The 26,105-nt window shown below is 41.5% G+C and overlaps 1 protein-coding gene across 2 annotated transcripts; it reads right to left on the bottom strand.

The window, feature by feature from the left end:
* Positions 1–1,693: 1,693 nt before the first annotated feature.
* LOC118361631 (alpha-amylase-like) lies at positions 1,694–19,367 on the bottom strand. 2 transcript variants are annotated; one of them, XM_035741710.2, is made up of 11 exons: positions 18,906–19,367; positions 16,686–16,883; positions 15,984–16,130; positions 5,399–5,605; positions 4,999–5,229; positions 4,112–4,245; positions 3,628–3,750; positions 3,451–3,550; positions 3,162–3,283; positions 2,681–2,806; positions 1,694–2,448 (listed from the first exon to the last, which is right to left on the bottom strand). In XM_035741710.2, the coding sequence occupies exons 1-11, from the start codon at positions 18,909–18,911 to the stop codon at positions 2,256–2,258; spliced, it is 1,587 nt and encodes a 528-aa protein (XP_035597603.1). In that variant the 5' UTR covers positions 18,912–19,367; the 3' UTR covers positions 1,694–2,255. The 2 variants fall into 2 exon arrangements, with proteins under 2 accessions (XP_035597603.1, XP_035597602.1); XM_035741709.2 differs by lacking the exon at positions 18,906–19,367 and adding an exon at positions 17,752–17,896.
* Between the last annotated feature and the right edge of the window lie 6,738 nt (positions 19,368–26,105).

Genomic DNA, 26,105 nt, shown 5'->3' with positions numbered 1-26,105 from the left:
AAAAATCGGTCGTTCTGCCCCTGAACAAGACAGTTAACCCATTGTTTTCCGGTAAGCAGTCATTGTAAATAAGAATTTGTTCTTAACTGACTTGCCTAGTTAAATAAAAAAAAATATATATTTTAAATGTGTGTAGTGCTGTTCTTGTCTATTATTGTTCTGTATCAGGTTGAGTAGCTGATGCATTTTCAACAGCTAATGGGGATCCTAATAAAATAACAATAACACACACACACAGCTGAGTCAGGCCCACTAGGCCTGGGCTAATGATACACACTCATAGATGGATACCGGCCCGCCTTACCGGCTGTTTTGGAGCCGAAGGCCACCTGAGCCATATTAAAACCATGGTGTCACAGCGGGCACGAACACACACACACACACACTGCCGTGCTGTTTGGCATGCTGCTCTGTCGCCTTACGTTAGTCCTGAAGAGTTACCAAGGGAATAGTTATATCCATACTGATCACTGCCCACACCCTTCTGGCCCTGAGAAATCAACTGGCAGGACATATATATTTGCCTTATATTGCCTCTTCCACATTTGTCCCCCCATAAATGCTTTTACAGCTCTACTAATGCCACTACGGGGAATAAGCAAGGCTACAGTGGATAAGATGAGGCCGAGATTTAGTTGGCGGTTCAGACAGCGCCGGACGAGTGATGAGGAAAGGACTGGTGTTGGGCCGTGTAGCGTTAGCATCGTTAGCATGCTGTGTGTGTTGATATGTGTGTGTGAAGGCATCACAGATGCTGCCTGTGTGTGCTCCCAAGCTGGGTCTAGTGAGAATATTCCTCAGCCTAATGTGACAACACCACCCCATTATACTCTCAACACATGCATTGAGTTTACTGTACAGTGTGACATGTCTGTTCCACGTGTTGTTGTTTTTCTGGTGAAGGATTGCATAATTCAAGCCCTGTACTGTACCACAGCTATGGTCTTATACCAAGCCCTCTGAATACATAAGACGCATGTTTGGTTGAATGAGGAAGCTCCCTCTGTGACTCTCTCCCTGTGTCTCTCTCTCACACTCTCGGTATCTCTGTGTCTGTGTCTCTCTCTCCGTTTCCCTCTTTCTGTGTCTCTCTCACTCTCTCTCCTCTGTGACTTACTATCTCTCTGTATCTCTCTCTCTCTCTCTGTGTCTCTCACGCTCTCTCTACCTGTGACTATCTCTCTGTCTGTGTGTCTCTCTCTCTCCATCTGTCTGTGTCTCTGTGTCGCTCTCTTTCCGTGACTACAAAGTAGTTTATCAATGGGCAGCATTATTGAAAAGCACCTCCTGGCTGAAGCAAAAACAGATGACCATGGTGCTAATGCTTATCAGAGACATCCACTATAAATGATTCAAATGAATGACTTCATTTTAGTTTTAAATGCTACTCATTTGGACAACTTCATGAAACTTGCAGGGTTTAAAGCCATAAAATATGCATAGTAAAGCCATCACTCGTTGGATAATGAATAAGCACACCTTGGAATTGACAGATTTGCTCCAGGAAAGTCTGGTTAAACTGATTACAAGAGTACTCTCTGGAGTTGGCTGGGTTGTCTTTACACACTATGTGAAGCCATATCAGCAATATTAGGAGGGGTTGTAAAACTGGTTGTCATCATTGTGCCATGGCCAGGTAGCTTTAGAAAAACTACATGACAGTTGTCAGTAAAAATAAAAACGGAACTTGATATATTTCCAACTGGACATTTAATTGTATTTGACAAATGAGAACACATACATACAGTATATAATGAATGTAAATGTATGTATATTAGCGCTACATATGAAGATTCATGCAGAATCTATAGTGCATGATCACATCTGACATGAAATTAACATTGATGATGTTTTTACACAGCTGCTGTTTGCATTTCACGACCCAAATTGATATGAGCCATAATAACACCTGACATTTCTGTATCTCAGTACACCACTGTAGTATAATCTAGGCGGTTCGAGCCTTGAATACTGATTGGCTGACAGCCGTGGTATATCAGACCGTATAGCACGGGTATGACAAAATTGTATTTTTACTGATTACATTGGTAACCAGTTTACAATAGCAATAAGGCACCTTGGGGGTTTGTGGTATACGGCCAATATACCACATGTTGGCCATATAACAGACCCCTTCGTGCCTTATTTCTTAATCATCATCTTTCCAAACCTCGATAGAAAGACCACTTGAAATACAGTAATGATACACAAACTATAATATCACAGTGTGGTATAAAGTGCAGTGTTATTAGCTCCTACTCTAGCTTAGAGTGCGTGTGAATGGCTATGACAGGGTCCGGGTCAGAGGCGCTGATGGTGAAGTGTGCTCTCCCGTCCCCTCCAACGGTCACCTGTTTCCCCGAGCAACGCCCCCCTGACCTCTGACCGGAGATGACATCACAGTAGGTTCCTCTATGAAGGCCGGTGTACAGCGTCACATCCAGGGAACTGAATAATAGGAAATAGCTCAAAGTGTTACAAACAAGTACTGTAGGATGACTACTAGGTTATGGAATTGATTTCCTTACCCTTTCAGAGATCATCTTATTAGTATTTGTCAATTCCGTCAAACAGTGCTTCTCTTCCGATCAAAAATGGACCATCAAAATGGAATTAATGGCATTCATTTAAATATATGCTAATGTGTTATCTACAACTTCTTCCATAAGGTGAAACGTACCAGTTATCATTGTTGATAACTATGAAGCCTTGGTTGCCTCGTCCAAAAGCTATCTGGTTACCCCCATTGTCCCACCAGTTAGACAAGGGCTCTCCATCGACAACATTACGGAACATCACCATATTTCTACAAGGAGAGAGAGAGAGCAGTTCATCAAAATAATAATCACCATCAAGCACACATACAAAATAACTGTACATTGACCAGGCCAAAATACTCACATTACTGGATGGACAAGGCTTTGTTCGAAGGGGACCTACATTAAAACTTCCTATAACACTTTCATAAGATGCTTATGTCAACATCCACATTTTTGAGACGCTTACACACTTTTTAAAGAATGCTTTACACATTGCTTACGAACGTGTTATGAAGTCCTTGTTAAAGTACCCTTCAAATAAAGTCTTACCCTTTACAGTAGGTCAACACAATATTATTCAACATGATTGACTGACTGAGATCTGGAGGTGTTAACTGTCACCTGATTGTGGGCCATCTGTGTTCACACACCCAGCCCTCCCCACAGCTGCCGTCTGGCTGTATGGGGACAGGCTTGGTGGAGCCGTCAGGGAAGCTGGGAGGACCTATCCAATCATTCTGGTCCTGACAGACAGACAGGCAGCAAGACGAACAGCCCAACCGTGAGGCGAGCGGTCACATTGACCATAGTCATACACAATGTGACAGGTTTAAGATCTAAAGTGTTGCGGTTTAACAGTTTAAGTCACCAGAACCTTTCTTTATATGGTTTTAGACTGTCAAAAGCATACCTTCCCATCCACAACATGTTGATCCCACCGGTAGCTTGACATCACTCTCGTAACTCCATAGGGATGGGCCAGCATGAAAGCCACAGCCATTTTATACATTCTGAGGATATATGATAGAAATAATTTGTCTATACTTATACAACATCTATAATCAGATTCTACAGTATTTGTCCCAACCTGGGCTCCCAGAAGGTGAGGATGGAGGCCCCTCCTGCACCGTGCCCTCTCTGGTTGTCATGGTTATCCACAAACACCAATGCCTCGCCTGAGGGCAGCAGATCCCAGCTCTCACCACACGTCCTGAAACAACAGACTAGGAGCTAATTTTCACCTCAGAATAGTCTGAATTTTCACAGTATCACAAGCTGGTTCTCATCAGTGATGTTTTGTTCTCTCCATCAGAAAACCAGGGTTACGTAGTAACCCAGACAATATACTTTAGTCATTAATGCTGAGGGTTCAACATATATTTGAGAATTTGCTGATATACAATCTGACATATATTTATATACTTAGACCATGGCAATATGTTGTAATGTGTGTTTCCCCCCCAAATGGTACCATATTCCATTCATAATACACTAGATTTGACCAGCAGGGAATGAACATAGGGCACTATATAGCGAATATGGTGCCATTTAGGAGGCATGCTAGATCATACTTGAGGTCAGAGAGTTTCCCTTGGTTCCACTTGCGGATGACAGAACCCAGCATAGTACCATACTTGAACTCTGTGACAAGGCCCAGTCCAGAGTATTCTGTCGCTTTTATCGGCTCGCCACCGAGGTCGATAACCTTGAAGAGAAGATGGAATGTGTTGCTGTTGGATATGTAGTGTTTTTGCTAAATCCCACAAGTAAACGTGGTGCCCCCAGTAGACCTACAGCTTCAGTGTCAGAAGCTGATCGATAAATTCCTAAATCTGCAGCATTAATGTTTAATTGACACTTACAGGAAACGCATGACAAAAAGTATGTATGTATGTATATGTATATATATATATATATATAAAATATTTGCTAGATTAGCCTGCATGTTGGACAAATCACAGTACATAAAACATATTGGAAGCAATCAAAATTGATCCCATTCAGGCCAAAACAACAGAATACATAGCCTACTTAAATACATAATACAAGTACAATTGTAACGGCTGTCGTCGGTGGAGGAAGGTGAGGACCAAAGCGCAGCGTGGTAAATGTTCATCTTAATTCATGAAAAAACTGAACACTGAATAACAAACAACAAAGAAACAACCGAAACAGTTCTGTCTGGTGCAGACACACTAAGACTGAAAATAACCACCCACAAAACACAATCGAAAACAGGCTGCCTAAATATGGTTCTCAATCAGGAACAACAATTGACAGCTGCCTCTGATTGAGAACCATACCAGGCCACACACAGAAATACAAAATCATAGACAAACTAACATAGACTACCCACCCAACTCACGCCCTGACCATACTAAAACAAAAGACAAAACAAAGGAACTAATGTCAGAACGTGACAACAATAAGTCAACATATGGACATTTCTCATTCCCACCTCTTGGTAAATGAGTGGTCTGGATCCCTGTGTGAACCAGGTGGTGTTGAGGTTGTGAAGTCTGCTGTAGATGTTCTTCAGGTCCTCAGGCCACATGTGTTTACCTGCGTCCACCCTGAAACCTGCTATACCCATATCCACCAGTCTGTTCATGTAGTCCACTATCCTCTCCCTCACATGCTCCTTGTCCTGCGCCAGATCCAGAAGACCTAGCAGACGACAGTTACGCACCTGGTGGGTTGAAATGCCAAAGCAATACAGTGTATGATCTCTGGGTTTATATTACATCACATTATTTTTTTAAAGAGGTTTGCAGAGAGAGAGAACACAATACGTCTCCATCAGTGTCTAGTGGTATTTACAAGGAGTTATGCTTCTTATTTTCTCTCTGAAATAATACCTGATAAATGTCTTGGTAAGTCTCAATATTTCTGCTGCTGGTGGTGCATTTGTCATCGTTGAAGTGGGAAGCGGAGTAGGGCACAGATGGGAACTCCCTCTTGCTGGCATTGAAGTATGAGCCACAGGTCGAACGGTGTCTGCCCTCCCCCTCGCCCGCGCCAGACATACACATGTGATTAATGACCACGTCTGCATAGATCTTCACCTGCGGAGGGAGATGTGTTCATAACTACACTAATACTGATGCACAAATGTTTTTCACTATTCAAACGGATATCACATCCATTCATGGCTGTGGTTCATGCTATTTTAATGGACCTACAATGAGAGACCTAAAGGCATTTAGTACAGTGCAGCCGTGCTCCCACCTGCAAGTGTTCACATCCACATGCATACCTGAAATTCACACCAGAACTTTATATTTAAATATGATTCATATCTTATACAGTGCCTTCAGTATTCCACACCCAATGACGTATTCCACATTTTCTTGTGTTACAGTCTGTATTCAAAATGGATTAAATATACTGAACAAAAATAGAAACATGTAAAGTGTTGGTCCCATGTTTCATGAGCTGAAATAAGATTGCAGAAATGTTCCATATGCACAAAATGCACAAATTTGGTTTAGATCCCTTTGAGTGAGACTTTCTCATTTTCCAAGATAATCCATCCACCTGACAAGTGTGGCATATTAAGGAGCTGATAAAACAGCATGATCACTATAACAGATGCACCTTCTGCCACACAACACAATCCCACAGACATCTTGCGTTTTGAGGGAGCGTACAATTGGTTGACTGCAGGAAAGGAAAAATGTTGACTGCAGGAATGTCCACCAGAGCTGTTGCCAGATAATGTATTGTTAATTTCTCTACCATAAGCCACCTCCGATGTTGCTTTAGAGAATTTGGCAGTACGCTCAACCGGCCTCACAAATGCAGACTACATGCAACCAAGCCAGCCCAGGACCTCCACATCCAGCTTCTTCACCTGCGGGATCATCTGAGACCAGCTGATGAAACTGTGGGTTTGCACAACCGAAGAATTTCTACACATAAATACTCAGCATACTCGTCACCCTCACCAGGGTCTTGAACTGACTGCAGTTCTGCTTCGTAATCAACGTCAGTGGGCAAATCCTCACCTTCGCCACTGGCATGCTGGATGAATTCCGGTTTCAACTGTACCGGGCAGATGGCAGACAGTGTGTGTGTGTATGGCGTTGTGTGGGCGAGCGGTGTGCTGATGTCAACGTTGTGAACAGAGTGCCCCATGGTGGCAGTGGGGTTATGATATGCGCCTTACCGATTGTGGTTGTTGTGGATGGCTGTTCATAAATGTAAATGTATATTTAAACCCAATAATGGTTGAATTCAAGAAGTTTAAAGTGCCTATCAATCATTGTTTTTGAAACCAGTGGACAGCCGTTGAAAAAATGCGCTCTTGCAACAGCTGCAGATATGCGGATCCCAGACTACGAAATAAAAGTAGGGCTTTTATTACGCAATCTAATTCATGCTGATTAAACAAATACATCCATAGACGTAATGGACACATGCTCGAACTCACACTTTTGATAGGCTTAAAAAGGGGCCATCTGTAGTTGCTACATCCATTTTTGGAATGATAAATTATATATATATACACACAGTACCAGTCAAAAGTTTGGACATACCTACTCATACCAGGGTTTTTCTTTATTTGTACATTGTGAACAATAGCGAAGACATCTAAAAACATTCAAATATATTTTATATTTGCGATTCTGCAAAGTAGCCATCCTTTGCTTTGATGACAGCTTTGCACACTCTTGGCATTCTCTCAATCTAGCGTCATGAGGTAGTCACCTGGAATGCATTTCAATAAACAGGTGTGCCTTGACAAAAGTCCATTTGTGAAATTTCTTTCATTCTTAATGCGTTTGAGCTAATCAGTTGTGTTGTGACAAGGTAGAGGTGGTATACAGAAGATATCCCTATTTGGTAAAAGACCAAAGTCCATATTATGGTAAGAACAGCTAAAATAAGCAGAGAGAAATGACAGTCCATCATTACTTGAAGACATGAAGGTCAGTCAATCCGGTGCAGTCGCAAAAACCATCAAGCACTACGATGAAACTGGCTCTCATGAGGACCGCCACAGGAAAGGAAGAGCCAGAGTTACCTCTGCTGCAGAGGATAAGTTCATTAGAGTGAACTGCACCTCTGATTGCAGCCCAAATAAATTCTTCAGAGAGTTCAAGTAACAGACTCACCTCAACATCAACTGTTCAGAGGAGACTTGGTTCCAACCACCGTGTCTTTGTGAGACCGAGAATAGGTGAACAAATTATCTCTGCATGTGTGGTTCCAACCGTGAAGCATGGAGGTAGTGGTGTGATGGTGCTTTGCTGGTGACACTGCCAGTGATTTATTTAGAACTCAAGGCACTCTTAACCAGCATGGCTACCACAGCAGTCTAACCGCCATCCCATTTGGTTTGCGCTTAGTGGGACTATCATTTGGCTACTTTGAAGAATCTAAAATATATTTTGATTTGTTTAACACTTTTTTGGTTACTACATGATTCCAAATGTGTTATTTCATAGTTTTGATGTCTTCACTATTATTCTAGAATGTAGAAAATAGCACAAATAAAGAAAAATCCTTGAATGAGTAGGTGTGTCCAAAGCTTTGAATGGTACTGTAATATATATATATATATATATATTACACATGTTTGTAAACATTGTAAATGTAAACAAACAATGTATAGCCTCATAACTTGGTTAAAACCATAATTTTGATATAATGGAAGGTCAGTCCTTGCATCCATAGCTCTGTCTATTCATCTGAGAGTGGTTACATTTCTCCAGGCCCATTCCTCAGCGTTTTACCAAAACAGAGGCGGGTCGACCGTTTTGTTATTGCTTCATCTGTAAACGTGCCCTTTAAATAGGTGCATTATCAAGATATCAAAGTATCACCAACAAAAAGGTAACCAATAAGCCCTCATTTTTCACATGTAAATAGCCAATTGCAGTTGTGCTCAAAGCATGCCATTCCATGAGCACAACAATTATTTTTCAACTCAAATCGATGAGCCCAATCAGTCCTCCATAACTACAAAATCATAAACAGAGTAGGCCTGGCTAATAAGTCCTTCGCTCTGGGGTTATGCTCAGGTAAAACAATTTGGCTAATGTATACTTCCATATTTCCAAGTCCTATTTTTGAAGATCAAGGGGTACAACATTTATTGGAATGACTGGAATTCTGAAAGACTTTGGTTTTTAATGTAAAGATATAATTGAATCGTATTATTATATGTAGTAGAAAGCGATGGGTTAGAAGAAGCCTACATAACCAACCCATAAAGTAACATGTAACATCCATTTATGGCCTGCTATATGAACTTTAACATGAATGTATCCTGCAATAGATGTTGTTTAATTGGTGACATACATTTTTGTCTTCTTCTTGCCTCTTAAGGGGAAAGTAATCTAAAAGTTACTGAATGTAATTAGATTACATTAATGAGTTTGGGTAAACCAAAGGTCACGTTACTGATTCTAATTGTGGACAGGTAACTAGTAACTAACAGATTACATTTAGAAAGTAACCCACCCAACCCTGGATATGGGCAGGCATAAGCTAGGGACAATAAACACAATTGTGTTTTATCGAAGGCAAATTGAATGCACAGAGATAACGTGATGAGATCCTGAGGTCCAATGTCGTGCCATTCATTCAACGCCGTCAGCTCATTTTTCACCATGTCACAAGGATTTGTACACAATTCCTGGAAGCTAAAAATGGTCTACATACTCACCAGAAATGTCACCCGTTTTGGAGGCTTTGGATTTACGTGTATTCCAGTTCCTGCCAATATCCAGCAACTTCGCACGGCCATTGGAGAGGATCGGGACAACATTCCACAGGCCACAATCAACAGCCTGATCAACTCTATGCGAAAGGAGATGTGTCACGCTGCATGAGGCAAGTAGTGGTCACACCTGATACTAACTGGTTTTCTGGTATCTGTTGGTATCTGTTGCCAACAGATGCATATCAGTATTCCCAGTCATGTGAATTACTGGGAATAGATTAGGGCCTAATGAATATATTTCAATTGACCGATTTCCTTTTATGAACTGTAACTCAATAAAATCTTTGAAATTGTTGCCTTTGTATTCTTACTCAATGGAAATACAAATTCTCACCCAGCTACACAGAATACCCCATAATGACGGAGTGAAAACATGTTTTCGACATTTTGGCAAATGTTTGGAAATATGAATATACATAAATAGCTCTTTACATAAGTATTCACACCCCGGAGTCTATACATGTTTAAATAACCTTTGGCAGCGATTATAGCTGTCAGTCTTTCTGGGTAAGTCTGGGTAAATCATTTCCACACTATTTTTTAAAATTCTTCAAGCACTGTCAAGTTGGTTGTTGATCATTGCTAGGCAGTCATTTCCAAGTCTTGCCATATATTTTCAAGCCGATTTCAATCAAAACTGTAACTAGACAACTCAGGAAAAATGAATGACGTTTTAGTAAGCAACTCCAGTGTATTTAGTTGAAGTTGGAAGATTACATACACTTAGGTTGGAGTCATTAAAACTCGTTTTTCAACCACTCCACAAATTTCTTGTTAACGAACTATAGTTTTGGCAAGGCGGTTAGGACATCTACTTTGTGCATGACACAAGTAATTTCTTCAACAATTGTTTACAGACAGAATATTTCACTTATAATTCACTGTATCACAATTCCAGTGGGTCAGAAGTTTACATACACTAAGTTCACTGTGCCTTTAAACAGCTTGAAAAATTCTATAAAATGATGTCATGGCTTTAGAAGCTTCTGATAGGCTAATTGACAACATTTGAGTCAATTGGATGTATTTCAAGGCCTACCTTCAAACTCAGTGCCTCTTTGCTTGACATCATGGGAAAATTAAAAGAAATCAGCCAAGACTTCAGAAAAAAAAATTGTAGACCTCCACAAGTCTGGTTCATCCTTGGGAGCAATTTCCAAATGCCTGAAGATACCACGTTCATCTGTACAAAGAATAGTACGCCAGTTTAAACACCATGGGACCACGCAGCCGTCATACCACTCAGGAAGGAGACACGTTCTGCCTCCTAGGGATGAACGTACTTAGGTGCGAAAAGTACAGAAAAACGAGTCCTATATCGACATAACCTGAAACGCTGATTAGCAAGGAAGAAGCCAATGCTCCAAAACCACCATAAAAAAAGCCAGACTGCGGTTTGCAGCTGCACATGGGGACAAAGATCGTACTTTTTGGAGAAATGTCCTCTGGTCTGATGAAACAAAAAAATAACTGTTTGGACATAATGACCTTTGTTATGTTTGGCGGAAAAAGGGAGAGGCTTGCAAGCTGAAGAACACCATCCCAACTGTGAAGCACGGGGGTGGCAGCATCATACTGTGGGGGTGCTTTGCTGCAGGAGGTACTGGTGCACTTCACAAAATAGATGACATCATGAGGAAGGAAAACTATGTGGATATATTGAAGCAACATCTCAAGACATCAGTCAGGAAGTTAAAGCTTGGTTGCAAATGGGTCTTCAAAATGGACAATGACCCCAAGCATACTTCCAAAGTTGTGGCAAAATGGCTTAAAGACAACAAAGTCAAAGTATTGGGGTGGCCATCACAAAGCCCTGACCTCAATCCTATAGAAAATGTGTGGGCAGAACTGAAAAAGAGTGTGTGAGCAAGGAGGCCAACACACCGGACTCAGTTACACCAGCTCTGTCAGGAGGAATGGGCCAAAATTCACCCAACTTATTGTGGGAAGCTTGTGGAAGGCTACCGAAATGTTTGACCCAAGTTAAACAATTTAAAGGCAATGCTAAGAAATACTAATTGTGTGTATGTAAAGTTCTGACCCACTGGGAATGTAATGAAATAAATAAAAGCTGAAATAAATCACTCTCTCTACTATTACTCTAACATTTCACATTCTTAAAAAAAAAGTGGTGATCCTAACTGACCTAAGACATGGAATTTTTACTAGGATTAAATGTCAGGAATTGTGAAAAACTGAGTTTAAATGTATTTGGCTAAGGTGTATGTAAACTTCTGACTTCAACTGTATACGGCCTTGTGTTTTAGGTTATTGTCCTGCTGAAAGGTGAATTTGTCTTCTAGTGTCTGTTGAAAGCACACAAAACCAGGTTTTCCTCTAGGATTTTGCCTGTGCTTAGCTCTATTCTGTTTATTTTTATAAAAAAAAAAACTCCCTATTCTTTGCTAATGAAAAGCATACACATAAAATGATGCAGCCCCAACCAAACTTGAAAATATGAACAATGGTTTTCAGTGATGTGTTGGATTTGCCCCAAACATAACTCTTTGTATTGAGGATAAAGTTAATTTCTTTGCCACATTTTTTGCGGTTTTACTTTAGTGCCTTTTCCAAATAAAATTGAAGTTTTGGATTTTTTAAAATTCTGTACAGGCTTCCTTTTTTTCACTCCGTCATTTAGTTAGTATTGTGGAGTAACTATAATTTTGTTGATCCATCCTCAGTTCTCTCTTATCACAACCTCTTGAAGCTAGAGGGTACTATTTTTATTTTTTGAAAAATAACGTTCCCAAAGTAAATGGCCTATTTCTCAGGACTAGATGCTAGAATATGCATATAATTGACAGCTTAGGATAGAAAACACTCTAAAGTTTCCAAAACTGTAAAAATATTGTCTGTGAGTATAACGGAACTGATATTGCAGGGTCTACAGTCAATCACAGACTACAAGAAGAAATCCAGCCCAGTCACGGACCAGGATGTCTTGCTCCCAGGCAGACTAAATAACTTTTTTGCCCGCTTTGAGGACAATACAGTGCCACTGACACGGCCTGCAACGAAAACATGCGGACTCTCCTTCACTGCAGCCGAGGTGAGTAAGACATTTAAACGTGTTAACCCTCGCAAGGCTGCAGGCCCAGAGGGCATCCCCAGCCGCGCCCTCAGAGCATGCACAGACCAGCTGGCCGGTGTGTTTACGGACATATTCAATCAATCCCTATACCAGTCTGCTGTTCCCACATGCTTCAAGAGGGCCACCATTGTTCCTGTTCCCAAGAAAGCTAAGGTAACTGAGCTAAACGACTACCGCCCCGTAGCACTCACTTCCGTCAACATGAAGTGCTTTGAGAGACTAGTCAAGGATCATATCACCTCCACCCTACCTGACACCCTAGACCCACTCCAATTTGCTTACCGCCCAAATAGGTCCACAGACGATGCAATCTCAACCACACTGCACACTGCCCTAACCCATCTGGACAAGAGGAATACCTATGTGAGAATGCTGTTCATCGACTACAGCTCGGCATTCAACACCATAGTACCCTCCAAGCTCGTCATCAAGCTCCAGACCCTGGGTCTCTACCCCGCCCTGTGCAACTGGGTACTAGACTTCCTGACGGGCCGCCCCCCCAGGTGGTGAGGGTAGACAACAACATCTCCTCCCCGATGATCCTCAACACTGGGGCCCCACAAAGGTGCGTTCTGAGCCCTCTCCTGTACTCCCTGTTCACCCACGACTGCGTAGCCACGCACGCCTCCAACTCAATCATCAAGTTTGCGGACGACACAACAGTGGTAGGCTTGATTACCAACAACGACGAGACGGCCCACAGGGAGGAGGTGAGGGCCCTCGGAGTGTGGTGTCAGGAAAATAACCTCACAGTCAACGTCAACAAAACTAAGGAGATGATTGTGTACTTCAGGAAACAGCAGAGGGAACACCCCCCTATCCACATCGATGGAACAGTAGTGGAGAGGGTAGCAAGTTTTAAGTTCCTCGGCATACACATCACAGACAAACTGAATTGGTCCACTCACACAGACAGCATCGTGAAGAAGGCACAGCAGCGCCTCTTCAACCTCAGGAGGCTGAAGAAATTTGGCTTGTCACCAAAAGCACTCACAAACTTCTTACAGATGCACAATCGAGAGCATCCTGGCGGACTGTATCACCGCCTGGTACGGCAACTGCTCCGCCCACAACCGTAAGGCTCTCCAGAGGGTAGTGAGGTCTGCACAACGCATCACCGGGGGCAAACTACCTGCTCTCCAGAACACCTCCATGTTACAGGAAGGCCATAAAGATCATCAAGGACATCAACCACCCGAGCCACTGCCTGTTCACCCCGCTATCATCCAGAAGGCGAGGTCAGTACAGGTGCATCAAAGCTGGGACCGAGAGACTGAAAAACAGCTTCTATCTCAAGGCCATCAGACTGTTAAACAGCCACCACTAACATTGAGTGGCTCCTGCCAACACACTGACACTGACACAACTCCAGCCACTTTAATAATAGGAATTGATGGAAATTATGTAAATATATTACTAGCCACTTTAAACAATGCTACCTTATATAATGTTACTTACCCTACATTATTCATCTCATATGCATACGTATATACTGTACTCTATATCATCGACTGCATCCTTATGTAATACATGTATCACTAGCCACTTTAACTATGCCACTTTGTTTACATACTCATCTCATATGTATATACTGTACTCGATACCATCTACTGTATCTTGCCTATGCTGCTCTGTACCATCACTCATTCATATATCCTTATGCACATATTCTTTATCCCCTTACACTGTGTATAAGACAGTAGTTTTGGAATTGTTAGTTAGATTACTTGTTGGTTATTACTGCATTGTCGGAACTAGAAGCACAAGTATTTCGCTACACTCACATTAACATCTGCTAACCATGTGTATGTGACAAATAACATTTGATTTGATTTGAAAGCCTGAGAAAAATCCAATCAAGAAGTGACTTATTTTGAAACCTCTGTGTTCCTATGCATCCCTATTGACCATTGAAAGGGATATCAACCAGATTCCTTTTTCTGTGGCTTCCCTAAGGTGTCTACAGCCTTTAGACGTAGTTTCAGGCCTTTATTTTGAAGAATGAGCGTAAACGTCCACATTGCGTAAGTGGTCAGTTGTTGGCTCTCAGTGTGATTTTTGCGCAAAACAGAGAGGTAGCCATTTTTCCTTCCGGTCCTAGTGAAAAGCCAACTGTCCCGGTTGATATATTATCGAATAGATATTTGAAAAACACCTTGAGGATTGATTATAAAAAAACGTTTGATATGTTTCTGTCGATATTATTTGGAATTTTTGTCGTGACCGCTATTTCCGGTGGATTCCTGGGCATAACGCATCAAACTAACGGAGGTATTTGGATATAAAAAATATCTTTATGGAACAAAAGGAACATTTGCTGTCTAACTGGGAGTCTCGTGAGTGAAAACATCCGAAGATCATCAAAGGTAAATGATTAATTTGATTGCTTTTCTGATTTTCGTGACCAAGTTACCCGCCGCTAGGTGTACATAATGTTTTGTTGGTATATCAATAAACTTAAACAATACAAGCGTTTGTGTTCGCTAAAGCATAATTTCAAAATCTGAGACGACAGGGTGATTAACAAAAGGCTAAGCTGTGTTTCGCTATATTTCATTTGTGATTTCATGAATATTTTCTAGTAAGATTCTTTGACCGTTGCGCTATGCTATTTAGCGTAGATGACAATTATCCCTGATCCGGGATGGGTGGTTCCAAGAGTTAAACTCTTTCAAATCACCATTGGCCTCATGGTGAAATCCCTGAGCGGTTTCCTTCCTCTCCGACAACGGAGTTCGGAAGGGCACCTGTGTCTTTGTATTGACTGGGTGTATTGATATACCATCCAAAGTGTAAATAATAAGGTCACCATCCTCAAAGGGATATTCAATGTCTGTTTTTTTGTTTTACCCATCTACTGTACCAATGGGTGCCCTTCTTTCCAATAGGTGCCCTTCCTTGCGAGGCATTGGAAAACCTCCCTGGCCATTGTGGTTGAATCTGTGTTTAAAATTCACTGCTCGACTGAGGGACCTTACAGATAGTTGTATGTGTGAAGTACAGAGATGAGGTAGCCATTCAAATATCCTATTAAGTACTATTATTGCAGTCCATGCAACTTACTTTACTTGTTAAGCACATTTTTACTCCTGAACTTATTTAGGCTTGCCTTAACAAATAGGTTGAATACTTATTGACTAATTTCTGCTTTTTATTTTGAATTAATTTGTAAAAGAAAATCTAAAAAAATCTAACATCTAACATAATTCAATTTTGACATTATGGGGTATTGTGTGTAGGTTAGTGACACAAAATCTCAATATAATCCATTTTAAATTCAGGCTGTAACACAACAAAATGTGGAAAAAGTCAGAGGGTGTGAATACTACATGTTGTGTCTTAATTTAAGGCACTCGTTCACACTATTCAAATATATTTACACAATGAGGTCAAAACGCATGCAGTATCTGTAGGCAGTCCTGTTCCTTCCTTAACAATTCAAACAGAAATTTGGTAGATCCCTCTCGTACAAATGAGAGGGATAACCCATTGCATAACCAATGAGATGATAACAAATGAGAAATGATTGAGCCAAGACATCTTTCTCAAAATGTATATAACCATGTCCATTTTTCCTTCTATAAACGAATTCAAAGGAATCCTGTTCCATCATCATTACCCCGACATTGTTGCACCTGCAGACCATGTCTCGGAGCTCCTGTTGGGTTCCAGAGCGGGAACAGAGGTTGTAGCTGACTGGCTGGTATCTCTCCCACCACGGTCTCCATGGTTTAGTCACCACCACATTCTCACTGGGAGGGGAGATCTAGTACAAGACATTTCCATGAAGAATATAGTCTGTAAAATGTATCACTTATCAGTCAGTTTCTATGAGGAATACCTACTGTGCATGTGCATCAGTGGAGGCTGGTGAGAGGAGCTATTGGGGGGCGGGCTCACTGTAATGGCTGGAATGGAATACATGGAACGGAGTCAAACGTGGTTTCCATGTTTGATGTGTTCGATACTGTTCCATTTATTCCATTCCAGCGGTGGAGGCTACTGAAGGGAGGACGGGTTATCATAATGTTTGGAATGGAGTTAATGGAATGGTACCAAACACAAGTGGTTGATACTATTCCATTGACTCCATTCCAGCCATTATTATGAGCAGTCCTCCCCTCAGCAGCCTCCATTGATGTGCATCTATACTGTATGTACATACTATCTATATTATCAGTAGTGTTAACAGTGGAGGCTGGGTCATCAGATCTTTATACCTAAATGGTGTAATAGACTTTAAAAGTAGAAGCGGTCTTCCAACAGAAATACAATGTGATTTGACTGTACTGTTGCCTGGTAGAAAAACACATGAACCTACCTGCACGCCATCAAATCCATTGGGTCCCAGATATCGCTCACACTCTTCAGCTATGTCATTCCAGCGCCACTCAAACAGGTGGACTATGGTTGACCTGCCCTGCTGGATGTGATGCTTTGTGTGACTTTTAGACAGGTACTGGGAGAGGCCTACTCCAAGACCCAGAGCCAACAGGCAGCCACATAGTTTAGCTTTTACCTGGTGGAAGCAATGACGCAAGTGAATGATTAATTGATTACAATACCTAGGTTTCCATCCAACTGGCGAAAGAGATTTTCATGTGAATATTCTAAAATCTGTATAAAAACGATATGCAAATGTTCCCTCCAGAGGTGTGTTCATCAACACTGACTTGTTGTGTATAAAAGGCCGTGAGTGAGAATGCAGTATACATAAAAAAATAACTTTTGGTCCTGGGTGGCGCAGCGGTCAAAAGCACTGCACCGCACAACCCGGCTGTGACCGGGAGCCCCATTGGTCTGCGAACAATTGGCCCAGTACCGTCCGGGGTAGTGAATGGTTTGACCGGTGGGGCTTTTGTTGGCTCATCATGCTCTAGCGACTCCTTGTGACAGGGCCGGCGCCTACAAGCTGACTCCGGTCGTCAGTTGAACTGTGTTTCCTCTGACACATTGGTGCGGCTGACATCCTGATCAAGCGAGCAGTGTGATAAGAAGTAGGCGACCAGGTGGGTCATGTTTCGACAGATACATGGCTCGACGTTCACCTCTCCCGAGCCCATTGAGGAGTTGCAGAGATGAGCCATGGTATCAAATTCGGGGAGAAAACGGGTTAAAAAAAAACATGTTAGTACTGGTACGATGACCACATGGGAATACCAGGTGCAGTAAGAGCATTTTTATTTTATTATAATAATTACAAAAAAATATTATAATAAATAAATACATACATACACACTTTTGTGGTTAAGTTCCCATGTATGCAATAAAAAAATCAAAGTGAAATTGAGTTCCATCACATTTTCAACTCGACCAATGGTTTTGTCACAAAAACTGATATGGATAAAAAGGCTGGCAGATAGCGATATTAAGTTGTCTTATCTTACTGTGCAAAGGGAATGCATGCATATGAGCTATACACTCGTTTCCCCTGTGGACCGGTTTGTACATAAACCATTCTCTATTCAGGCTGCAAAGATGACGATTACCTCCTTAACTCGATTTAATGGCGAGAAGACAAAAATATATTTTAAAAAAGGTAAATATGCATACGTTCTTTATAAAGCACCATTTTCCATCACCATGCTATGGCTAATGCTTCCCTAGTTCAGCCAGGGGTAAACAACAGACTTCAGCAACCTGATTGACTGAACGTAATATCCGGGACTAGGCATTTTCCACATGCTGGTGGAAAATGTTGTATCACCAAGTAGTCATATTTTCAGTATTTTTCATTCAATCGAATTTAGGATGAAATGTATGTCTTTGGAGCCTGAATGAAGACGGTTTATTCACGAACCGATCCACAGCGGATAAAAGTGTACAGCCATCTGCATGCATTCACTTGGACAATCAAATTAAATGACTCAATATTGCCATCAGCCGGCTAGATAAACGCCAGATCACTTCTATTTTATTATTGGTAGCCAAGCACCGATGTCACCAGCATAATTCAAATAGCCCACCCTCGATAATTTAGTGGAAATGTGCATGAAGCTCATCGCCGTGCACCTAACCCACCATACATTAAGTCATGAAATAAGTTATAAAGTATTCCATCTGTCTATAAACGCTGCATGTTTTTCCACGTAGTAACATGAAACATCGCGTGATGGTTTTTATATGAACAAATCCGCACAAAAGCGTTGCCACCGCAATTGTCGCATAATCCATTTCAGCGACAAAAAAAGATCCCACCTTGTCTTGCAAGTATTACGTTTAGTCAAAATAGGGGCATTTTACAGACAAAGTTGCTGCAGCCATAAGGCCTGTAGTGAAACGTCAACGTGAGATAAGGAAACCCCACGAACACGAATATAAGTCCTACAACCAATTACATGGGAATGAGTGAACAAATGTGTCAATGCAATAGAAAACATAAAATCAAGAAAAACAATAATTCATTTGCAAAGGATACTAGTTTGTCTGTTCACAATTTTTGGCAGTGATAAAGGCCTGTCACACCAGATATTTCTAACTAGTGTGATAGTATCTCATTCAATACCACATCTGCAGTAGCCTATAGTTCTAAATGGCTCACCTTCATGTTTGCTCATCAGATCCATGCAGTCCAGTTGCAAGCTGCTTCTCAGACAACACAGCCAGTCTGTGCAGCATTTGAAGGGGTTTGTTTATAACAGGCCCTTAAAGCAGGGAGCTGTTCCTCTTCTGAAGCCCACAGATCAGGCACCCTCGTTGGGCAGGGCAGTAACCAAGATACCCAGGTCAGTATCTCTACTAGTAGTTGCAAGTCATGCAAACGCTACCATACATTGCGAATACCATATATAGGTGCTTAAGATATGAATGGGTGACTGATTATCTTCATCAAACGAGGCATGGAACACAGAGGTAAAGACAGTTTCAGGTGGGATATTCGCCTGTATAGTTTTCCTCACGTCCACCAACAGCAGTTAGGGACCGTCAACATAGTGACAAATTACATTGTTCAAATTTCAAATTTCAATAGCTTTTAAACCATTACTCCAAACACTTTCAAAACTGGTTGTAGCTAACCCGATGGCATAGACGCACATTGCACACCCTTTAGTTTGTCCATTTTCAATCTCACAAGAATTTAAAATAATTTTTCAAAATGTAGAATTTCAATAGCTCCTTGGTCATGTGACTTCAAACAAGGTTCAGAATGTTCACTGTCTACCCTTCCATATTGCACACCCCTTAGTTTGTCCACTTTTATCTCACATGGTTTTACACCCAAAAAATTTAAATGTAGAATTTCAATAGCTCCTTGGTCATGTGACCTGGTGACTTTAAACAAGGTTCAGAATGTCCACTCAGTGGGCCTACACATTGCACACCCTTTAGTTTGTCCATTTTCATCTCACATGGTTTTACATGAATTTTTCAACATTTAGAATTTCAATAGCTCCTTGGTCATGCGACCTAATGTCTGCTGACTGCCCTTCTATATTGCACACTCTTGTTTGTGTACTGTAAAATCATACAGTGTAATGTAAATTTTTCATAGTTTCAAATATGCAATAGCTCCTTGGTCATGTCAATTACACACCTAAGAAGCATGCAGTGGATATACACCCATATTGCATAATCTCTAGTCATGTATCTTCTATATTGTTGTACATTATTATTAGTTTGACAATTAGGGGGTTCAGTCCAGTGTTGTGTTTGCCCTTTTCTTTAATATTTATCTACAATTAATTGGAAGTTCTAAGTACTTATTTTCCCTATTTTTTTTCACACAGTTTTTAACAATAGGAGAGAGACAGATAATATCTCATTTCGTCGTTAATATCAACCATAAAGGAAAAGGGCAAAGTATGAGAATCATGCTATTAATTGTCCAAAGCAGAGATGGAGAGGGAGCTAGTGAGGTAGGCTGCAGTGGGTTTGCTGGTCAATACATATACTGAACATGTAACCACAGTAATGGTGGCCAGTAAATCAATTAATACAAATATAATATTGACAAATTAAACAAATTGTAGACCTTTTATCTTTTCCAACATGTCAACAGACACTTAACTTCAAATAAGTATGAAACATTTCACTGTGTTAACTTTCTCTTGATCCCTGGTTGATGTACATGTCAGAGCCTCTTCAGTGTGGATGGGGTATAGCATACATTTTCAGCAACAACCGACTGCACTTCCAGTTTGTGTTCTTTACTCTGTTGAACTCTGTTGTCTTCATTCCTAGGCACAGCACGTGGAACCACCGTTGGCATGCAAAACATTCAATCAAAACAAAACAAAGTGTAACACGTTATATATAATATCAAATATCAATGCAGTATGACAAATTAGCCACCCATCGTGTTATATCATCAATTGTCTTACATGCCGTCACTGTTGTCAAAAGATTATGAACATGTTAAATAAAGTTACTAACCCAGTCAGTCTTTGGGCCACATCCAGGTTCTTTATCAGTGGCACACATGAAGTAGTTGTTAGCTTTGTTGAACTCTGAAATCATAGGCATGAACTGAACATATGGCCGTCCCACACAACTACATAAAAATAAAGAATTTACATTAACTTTGAATTAAAAGTCATTACCAGACATGTTTAGTATATCCTCAGCCATTTTTGTTCACAGTTGCTCCATGTGTTTTTGAAAGTTCCATATCAATTTGGGAGGGGATGTTGGGGAAGTTCTGTGCAATAGAGCAATAGAGTTTTTGACCTCATTGTCACATAACATCTAACCATTCATTATTGAAAATATAACTATCAAACCTGCATTACAAAGACCACACAGCTGAAGGTGTCCTGCTGCATGGTGGGAGTTATTTCCCCTCCTTTACACTTTATGTCCGCCCAGTCGTCTTTTCCATGGCAGGATCTTCTCATTTTGAAGTATTCTCTTTTTTATGTAAAAATAATGGAATTATGATTAGTTATAGGCAAATGAATACACAAGCCAAATTTGTATGCTGTTTTCCATATCACTATAATCTAGTAGTAATTTATTAGTAGAGGTCATTTCCTGTATGCTCCATTCCACACACAGCCTAAATTATAGGCACTGAACCATTTACAGGACAATAAAAGTAGCATATAGGATCCAATCCTATCACAGAGTGAATAAATGTACAGTCGTGGCCAAAGGTTTTGAAAATGACACCAATATTAATTTTCACATAGTCTGCTGCCTCAGTTTGTATGATGGCAATTTGCATATACTCCAGAATGTTATGAAGAGTGATCAGATGAATTGCAATGAATTGCAAAGTCCCTCTTTGCCATGCAAATTAACTGAATCCCAAAAAACATTTCCACTGCATTTCAGCCCTGCCACAAAAGGACCAGCTGACATCATGTCAGTGATTCTCTCGTTAACACAGATGTGAGTGTTGACGAGGACGAGGCTGGAGATCACTCTGCCATGCTGATTGAGTTCGAATAACAGACTGCAAACTTCAAAAGGATGGTGGTGCTTGGAATTATTGTTCTTCCTCTGTCAATCGTGGATACCTGCAAGGAAACATGTGCCATCATCATTGCTTTGCACAAAAAGGACTTCACAGGCAAGGATATTGCTGCCAGTAAGATTGCACCTAAATCAACCATTTATCGGATCATCAAGAACTTCAAGGAGAGCGGTTCAATTGTTGTGAAGAAGGCTTCAGGGCGCCCAAGAAAGTCCAGCAAGCGTCAGGACCGTCTCCTAAAGTTGGTTCAGCTGTGGGATAGGGGCACCACCAGTACAGAGCTTGCTCAGGAATGGTAGCAGGCGTGAGTGCATATGCACGCACAGTGAGGCAAAGACTTTTGGAGGATGGCTTGGTGTCAAGAAGGGCAGCAAAGAAGCCACTTCTCTCCAGGAAAAACATTAGGGACAGACTGATATTCTGCAAAAGGTACGGGGATTGGACTGCTGAAGGCCGGGGTACTGTCATTTTCTCTGATGAATCCCCTTTCCGATTGTTTGGGTCATCCGGAAAAAAGCTTGTCCGGAGAAGACAAGGTGAGTGCTACTATCAGTCCTGTGTCATGTCAACAGTAAAGCATCCTGAGACCATTCATGTATGGGGTTGCTTCTCAGCCAAGGGAGTGGGTTCACTCACAATTTTGCCTAAGAACACAGCTATGAATAAAGAATGGACCAACATGTCCCCCCGAGAGCAACTTCTCCCAACCATCCAGGAACAGTTTGGTGACGAACAATGTCTTTTCCAGCATGATGGAGCACCTTGCCATAAGGCAAAAGTGATAACTAAGTGGCTCGGGGAACAAAACATCAATATTTTGGGTCCATGGCCAGGAAACTCCCCAGACCTTAATCCCATTGAGAATGTGTGGTCAATCCTCAAGAGGCTGGTGGACAAACAAAAACCCACAAATTCTGACAAACTTCAAGCATTGATTATGCAAGAATGGGCTGCCATCAATCAGGACATGGCCCAGAAGTTAATTGACAGCATGCCAGGGCGGATTGCTGAGGTCTTGAAAAAAGAAGGGTCAACACTGCAAATATTGACTCTTTGCATCAACTTCATGTAATTGTCAATAAAAGCCTTTGACACTTATGAAATGCTTGTAATTATACTTCAGTAATATCTGACAAAATATCTAAAGACACTGAAGCAGCAAATTTGTGGAAATTAATATTTGTGTCATTCTCAAAACGTTTGGCCACGACTGTAGAGCGTCTGTAGATTTTAAGAAAAAAATATTAAGTGACAGTTTCATCAGTACGTGCTTAAAGAAAGTTGCTGCACCCTCGACAACTACTGTGATTATTATTATTTGACCATGCTGGACATTTATGAACATTTGAACATCTTGTCCATGTTCTGTTATAATCTCCACCCGGAACAGCCAGAAGAGGACTGGCCACCCCTCATAGCCTGGTTCCTCTCTAGGTTTCTTTCTTCTTAGGTTTTCACCTTTCTAGGGAGTTTTTCCTAGCCACCGTGCTTCAACACCTGCATTGCTTGCTGTTTTGGGTTTTAGGCTGGGTTTCTGTACAGCACTTTGAGATATCAGCTGATGTACGAAGGGCTATATAAAAACATTTGATTTGATTTATAGATGACCTGGAGCCAGTGGGTTTGGTGACGAATATGAAGCGAAGGCCAGCCAACAAGAGCATACAGGTCGCAGTGGTGGGTAGTATATGGGTGTTTGTTGATGAAACGGATGGCACTGTGATAGACTACATCCAATTTGCTGAGTAGAGTGTTGGAGGCTATTTTGTAAATGACATCGCCAAAGTCAAGGATCGTCAGTTTTAGAGGATATTTTTGGCAGCCTGAGTGAAGGATGCCTTGTTGCGAAATAGGAATCCGATTCTAGAATTAATTTTGGATTGGAGATGCTTAATATGAGTCTGGAAGGAGAGTTTACAGTCTAATCAGACACCTAGGTATTTGTAGTTGTCCACATATTCTAAGTCAGAACTGTCCAGAGTAGTGATGCTATGCGGGTGGGCAGATGTGGGCAGCGATCGGTTGAAGAGCATGCATTTAGTTTTACTTGCATTTAAGAGCAGTTGGAGGCCACGGAAGGAGAGTTGTATGGCATTGAAGCTCGTTTGGAGGTTAGTGAACACAGTGTCCAAAGAAGGGCCAGAAGTATACAGAATGGTGTCGTTTGCATAGAGGTGGATCAGAGAATCACCAGCCGCAAGAGCTACATTATTGATGTATACAGAGAAGAGAGTCGGCCCGAGAATTGAACCCTGTGGCATCCCCATAGAGACTGCCAGAGGTCCAGATAACAGGCCTTCCCATTTGACACACTGAACTTTATCTGAGAAGTAGTTGGTGAACCAGGCGAGACAGTCATTTGAGATACCAAGGCTGTTCAGTCTGCCGATAAGAATGCTGTGATTGACAGAGTCGAAAGCCTTGGCCAGGTCGATGGATACGGCTGCACAGTATTGTCTTTTGTCGATGGCGATTATGATATCGTTTAAGATCTTGAGCGTGGCTGAGGTGCACGCATAACCAGCTTGGTAACCAGATTGCATAGCGGAGAAGGTACAGTGGGATTCGAAATGGTCGGTGATCTGTTTGTTAACTTGGCTTTCGAAGACCTTAGGTTTGTAACAGTTTGGGTCTTTGGGGATTTCAGATGATACGAAAGAGAGGTTGAACAGGATAGTAATAGGGGATGCAACAATTGCGGCAGATAATTTTAGAAAGAGAGAGTCCAGATTATCTAGCCCAGCTGATTTGTAGGGGTCCAGATTTTGCAGCTCTTTCAGAACATGAGCTATCTGGATATGGGTGAAGGAGAAATGGGGGAGGTTTGGGCAAGTTGCTGTGAGGGGTGCAGAGCTGTTGACCGGGGTAGGGGTAGCCAGGTGGAAACCAAGCCCAGCCTTAGAAAAATGCTTGTTGAAATTCTCAATAATCATAGATTTTGTGTTTCCTAGCCTCAGTGCAGTGGGCAGCTGGGAGGAGGTGCTCTTATTCTCCATGGACTTTACAGTGTCCCAAAACTTTTTGGAGTTTGTGCTACAGGATGTAAATTTCTGTTTGAAAAAGCTATCCTTAGCTTTCCTAACTGCCTGTGTATAATGGTTCCTAACTTCCCTGAAAAGTTGCATATCTCGGGGGATATTCGATGCTAATGGAGTACGCCACAGGATGCTTTCGTGCTGGTCAAGGGCAGTCAGGTCTGGAGTGAACCAAGGGCTATATCTGTTCCTGGTTCTACATTTTTTGATGGTGAGGAAAGCACTTTTAAAGAATAACCAGGCATCCTCTACTGATGGAATGAGGTCAATATCTTTCCAGGATACCCGGGCCAGGTCGAGTAGAAAGGCCTGCTTGCTGAAGTGTTTTAGGGAGCGTTTGACTGCGATGAGGGGTGATCGTTTGACCGCAGACCCATTACTGACGCAGGCAATGAGGCAGTGATCGCTGAGATCCTGGTTGAAGACAGCAGAGGTGTATTTAGAGGACAGGTTGGTCAGTATGGTATCTATGAGGGTACCCGAGTTTACGGATTTAGGGTTGTACCTGGTAGGTTCCATGATAATTTTGGTGAGATTGAGGGCATCTAGCTTAGATTGTAGGACGGCCGAGGTGTTAAGCATGTCCCAGTTTAGGTCACCTAACATTACAAACTCTGAAGATAAATCGGGGGCAATTAATTCCAGGGCACAGCTGGGGGCTGAGGAGGGTCGTTAAACAAGCGGCAACAGTGAGAGACTTATTTCTGGAAAGGTGGATTTTTAAAATTAGAAGCTCTAACTGTTTGGGCACAGACTTGGATAGCATGACAGAACTCTGCAGGCTGTTTCTGCAGTAGATTGCAACTCCACCCCCCAGAAAATGTATTCACATACATAAAGTCATTTTTCAGCTATGATTTTACCAGTCAGAATCCAGAATGGATATGACAATGGGGCCATCACAGGATGTAATACACCCTTACAACAATCTACTTTTTGTTCTTCTTGACTTACCTGGTAAACTGCTACTATGTGTCAAGAAAAGAGCCCCAATTAGGGGTTAGTGTGCCCCAGTAAAAAAGGTCTGGTTTAGATTAAAAACTATTGCCCTGAGTCCCTGTTCATAGGGGCATGAGAGACTAGTCAGTGGTAGAATTGAGTTGGCACTTTATTGGCCCAAAAACCCATCGACCCACAAGGTTGAGGTTACTCATGGACAGTAATTAGTAGTACATATTTTTTTTGCATTGATGCATTTTGTCTTCTAACTGTCCAAGAATATATTCCAAAGTGTTAGGAAATATTTTTTCCCATAAATACAAAGGAGGATGTCTCTCCTCATACCTCTGGC

This window comes from Oncorhynchus keta, chromosome 28 (assembly GCF_023373465.1).
Source record: "Oncorhynchus keta strain PuntledgeMale-10-30-2019 chromosome 28, Oket_V2, whole genome shotgun sequence".
In the NCBI taxonomy this organism is placed as follows: domain Eukaryota; kingdom Metazoa; phylum Chordata; class Actinopteri; order Salmoniformes; family Salmonidae; genus Oncorhynchus; species Oncorhynchus keta.
Note: the sequence above shows the minus strand (reverse complement) of the source record. Positions and strands in the feature narration are given on the sequence as shown.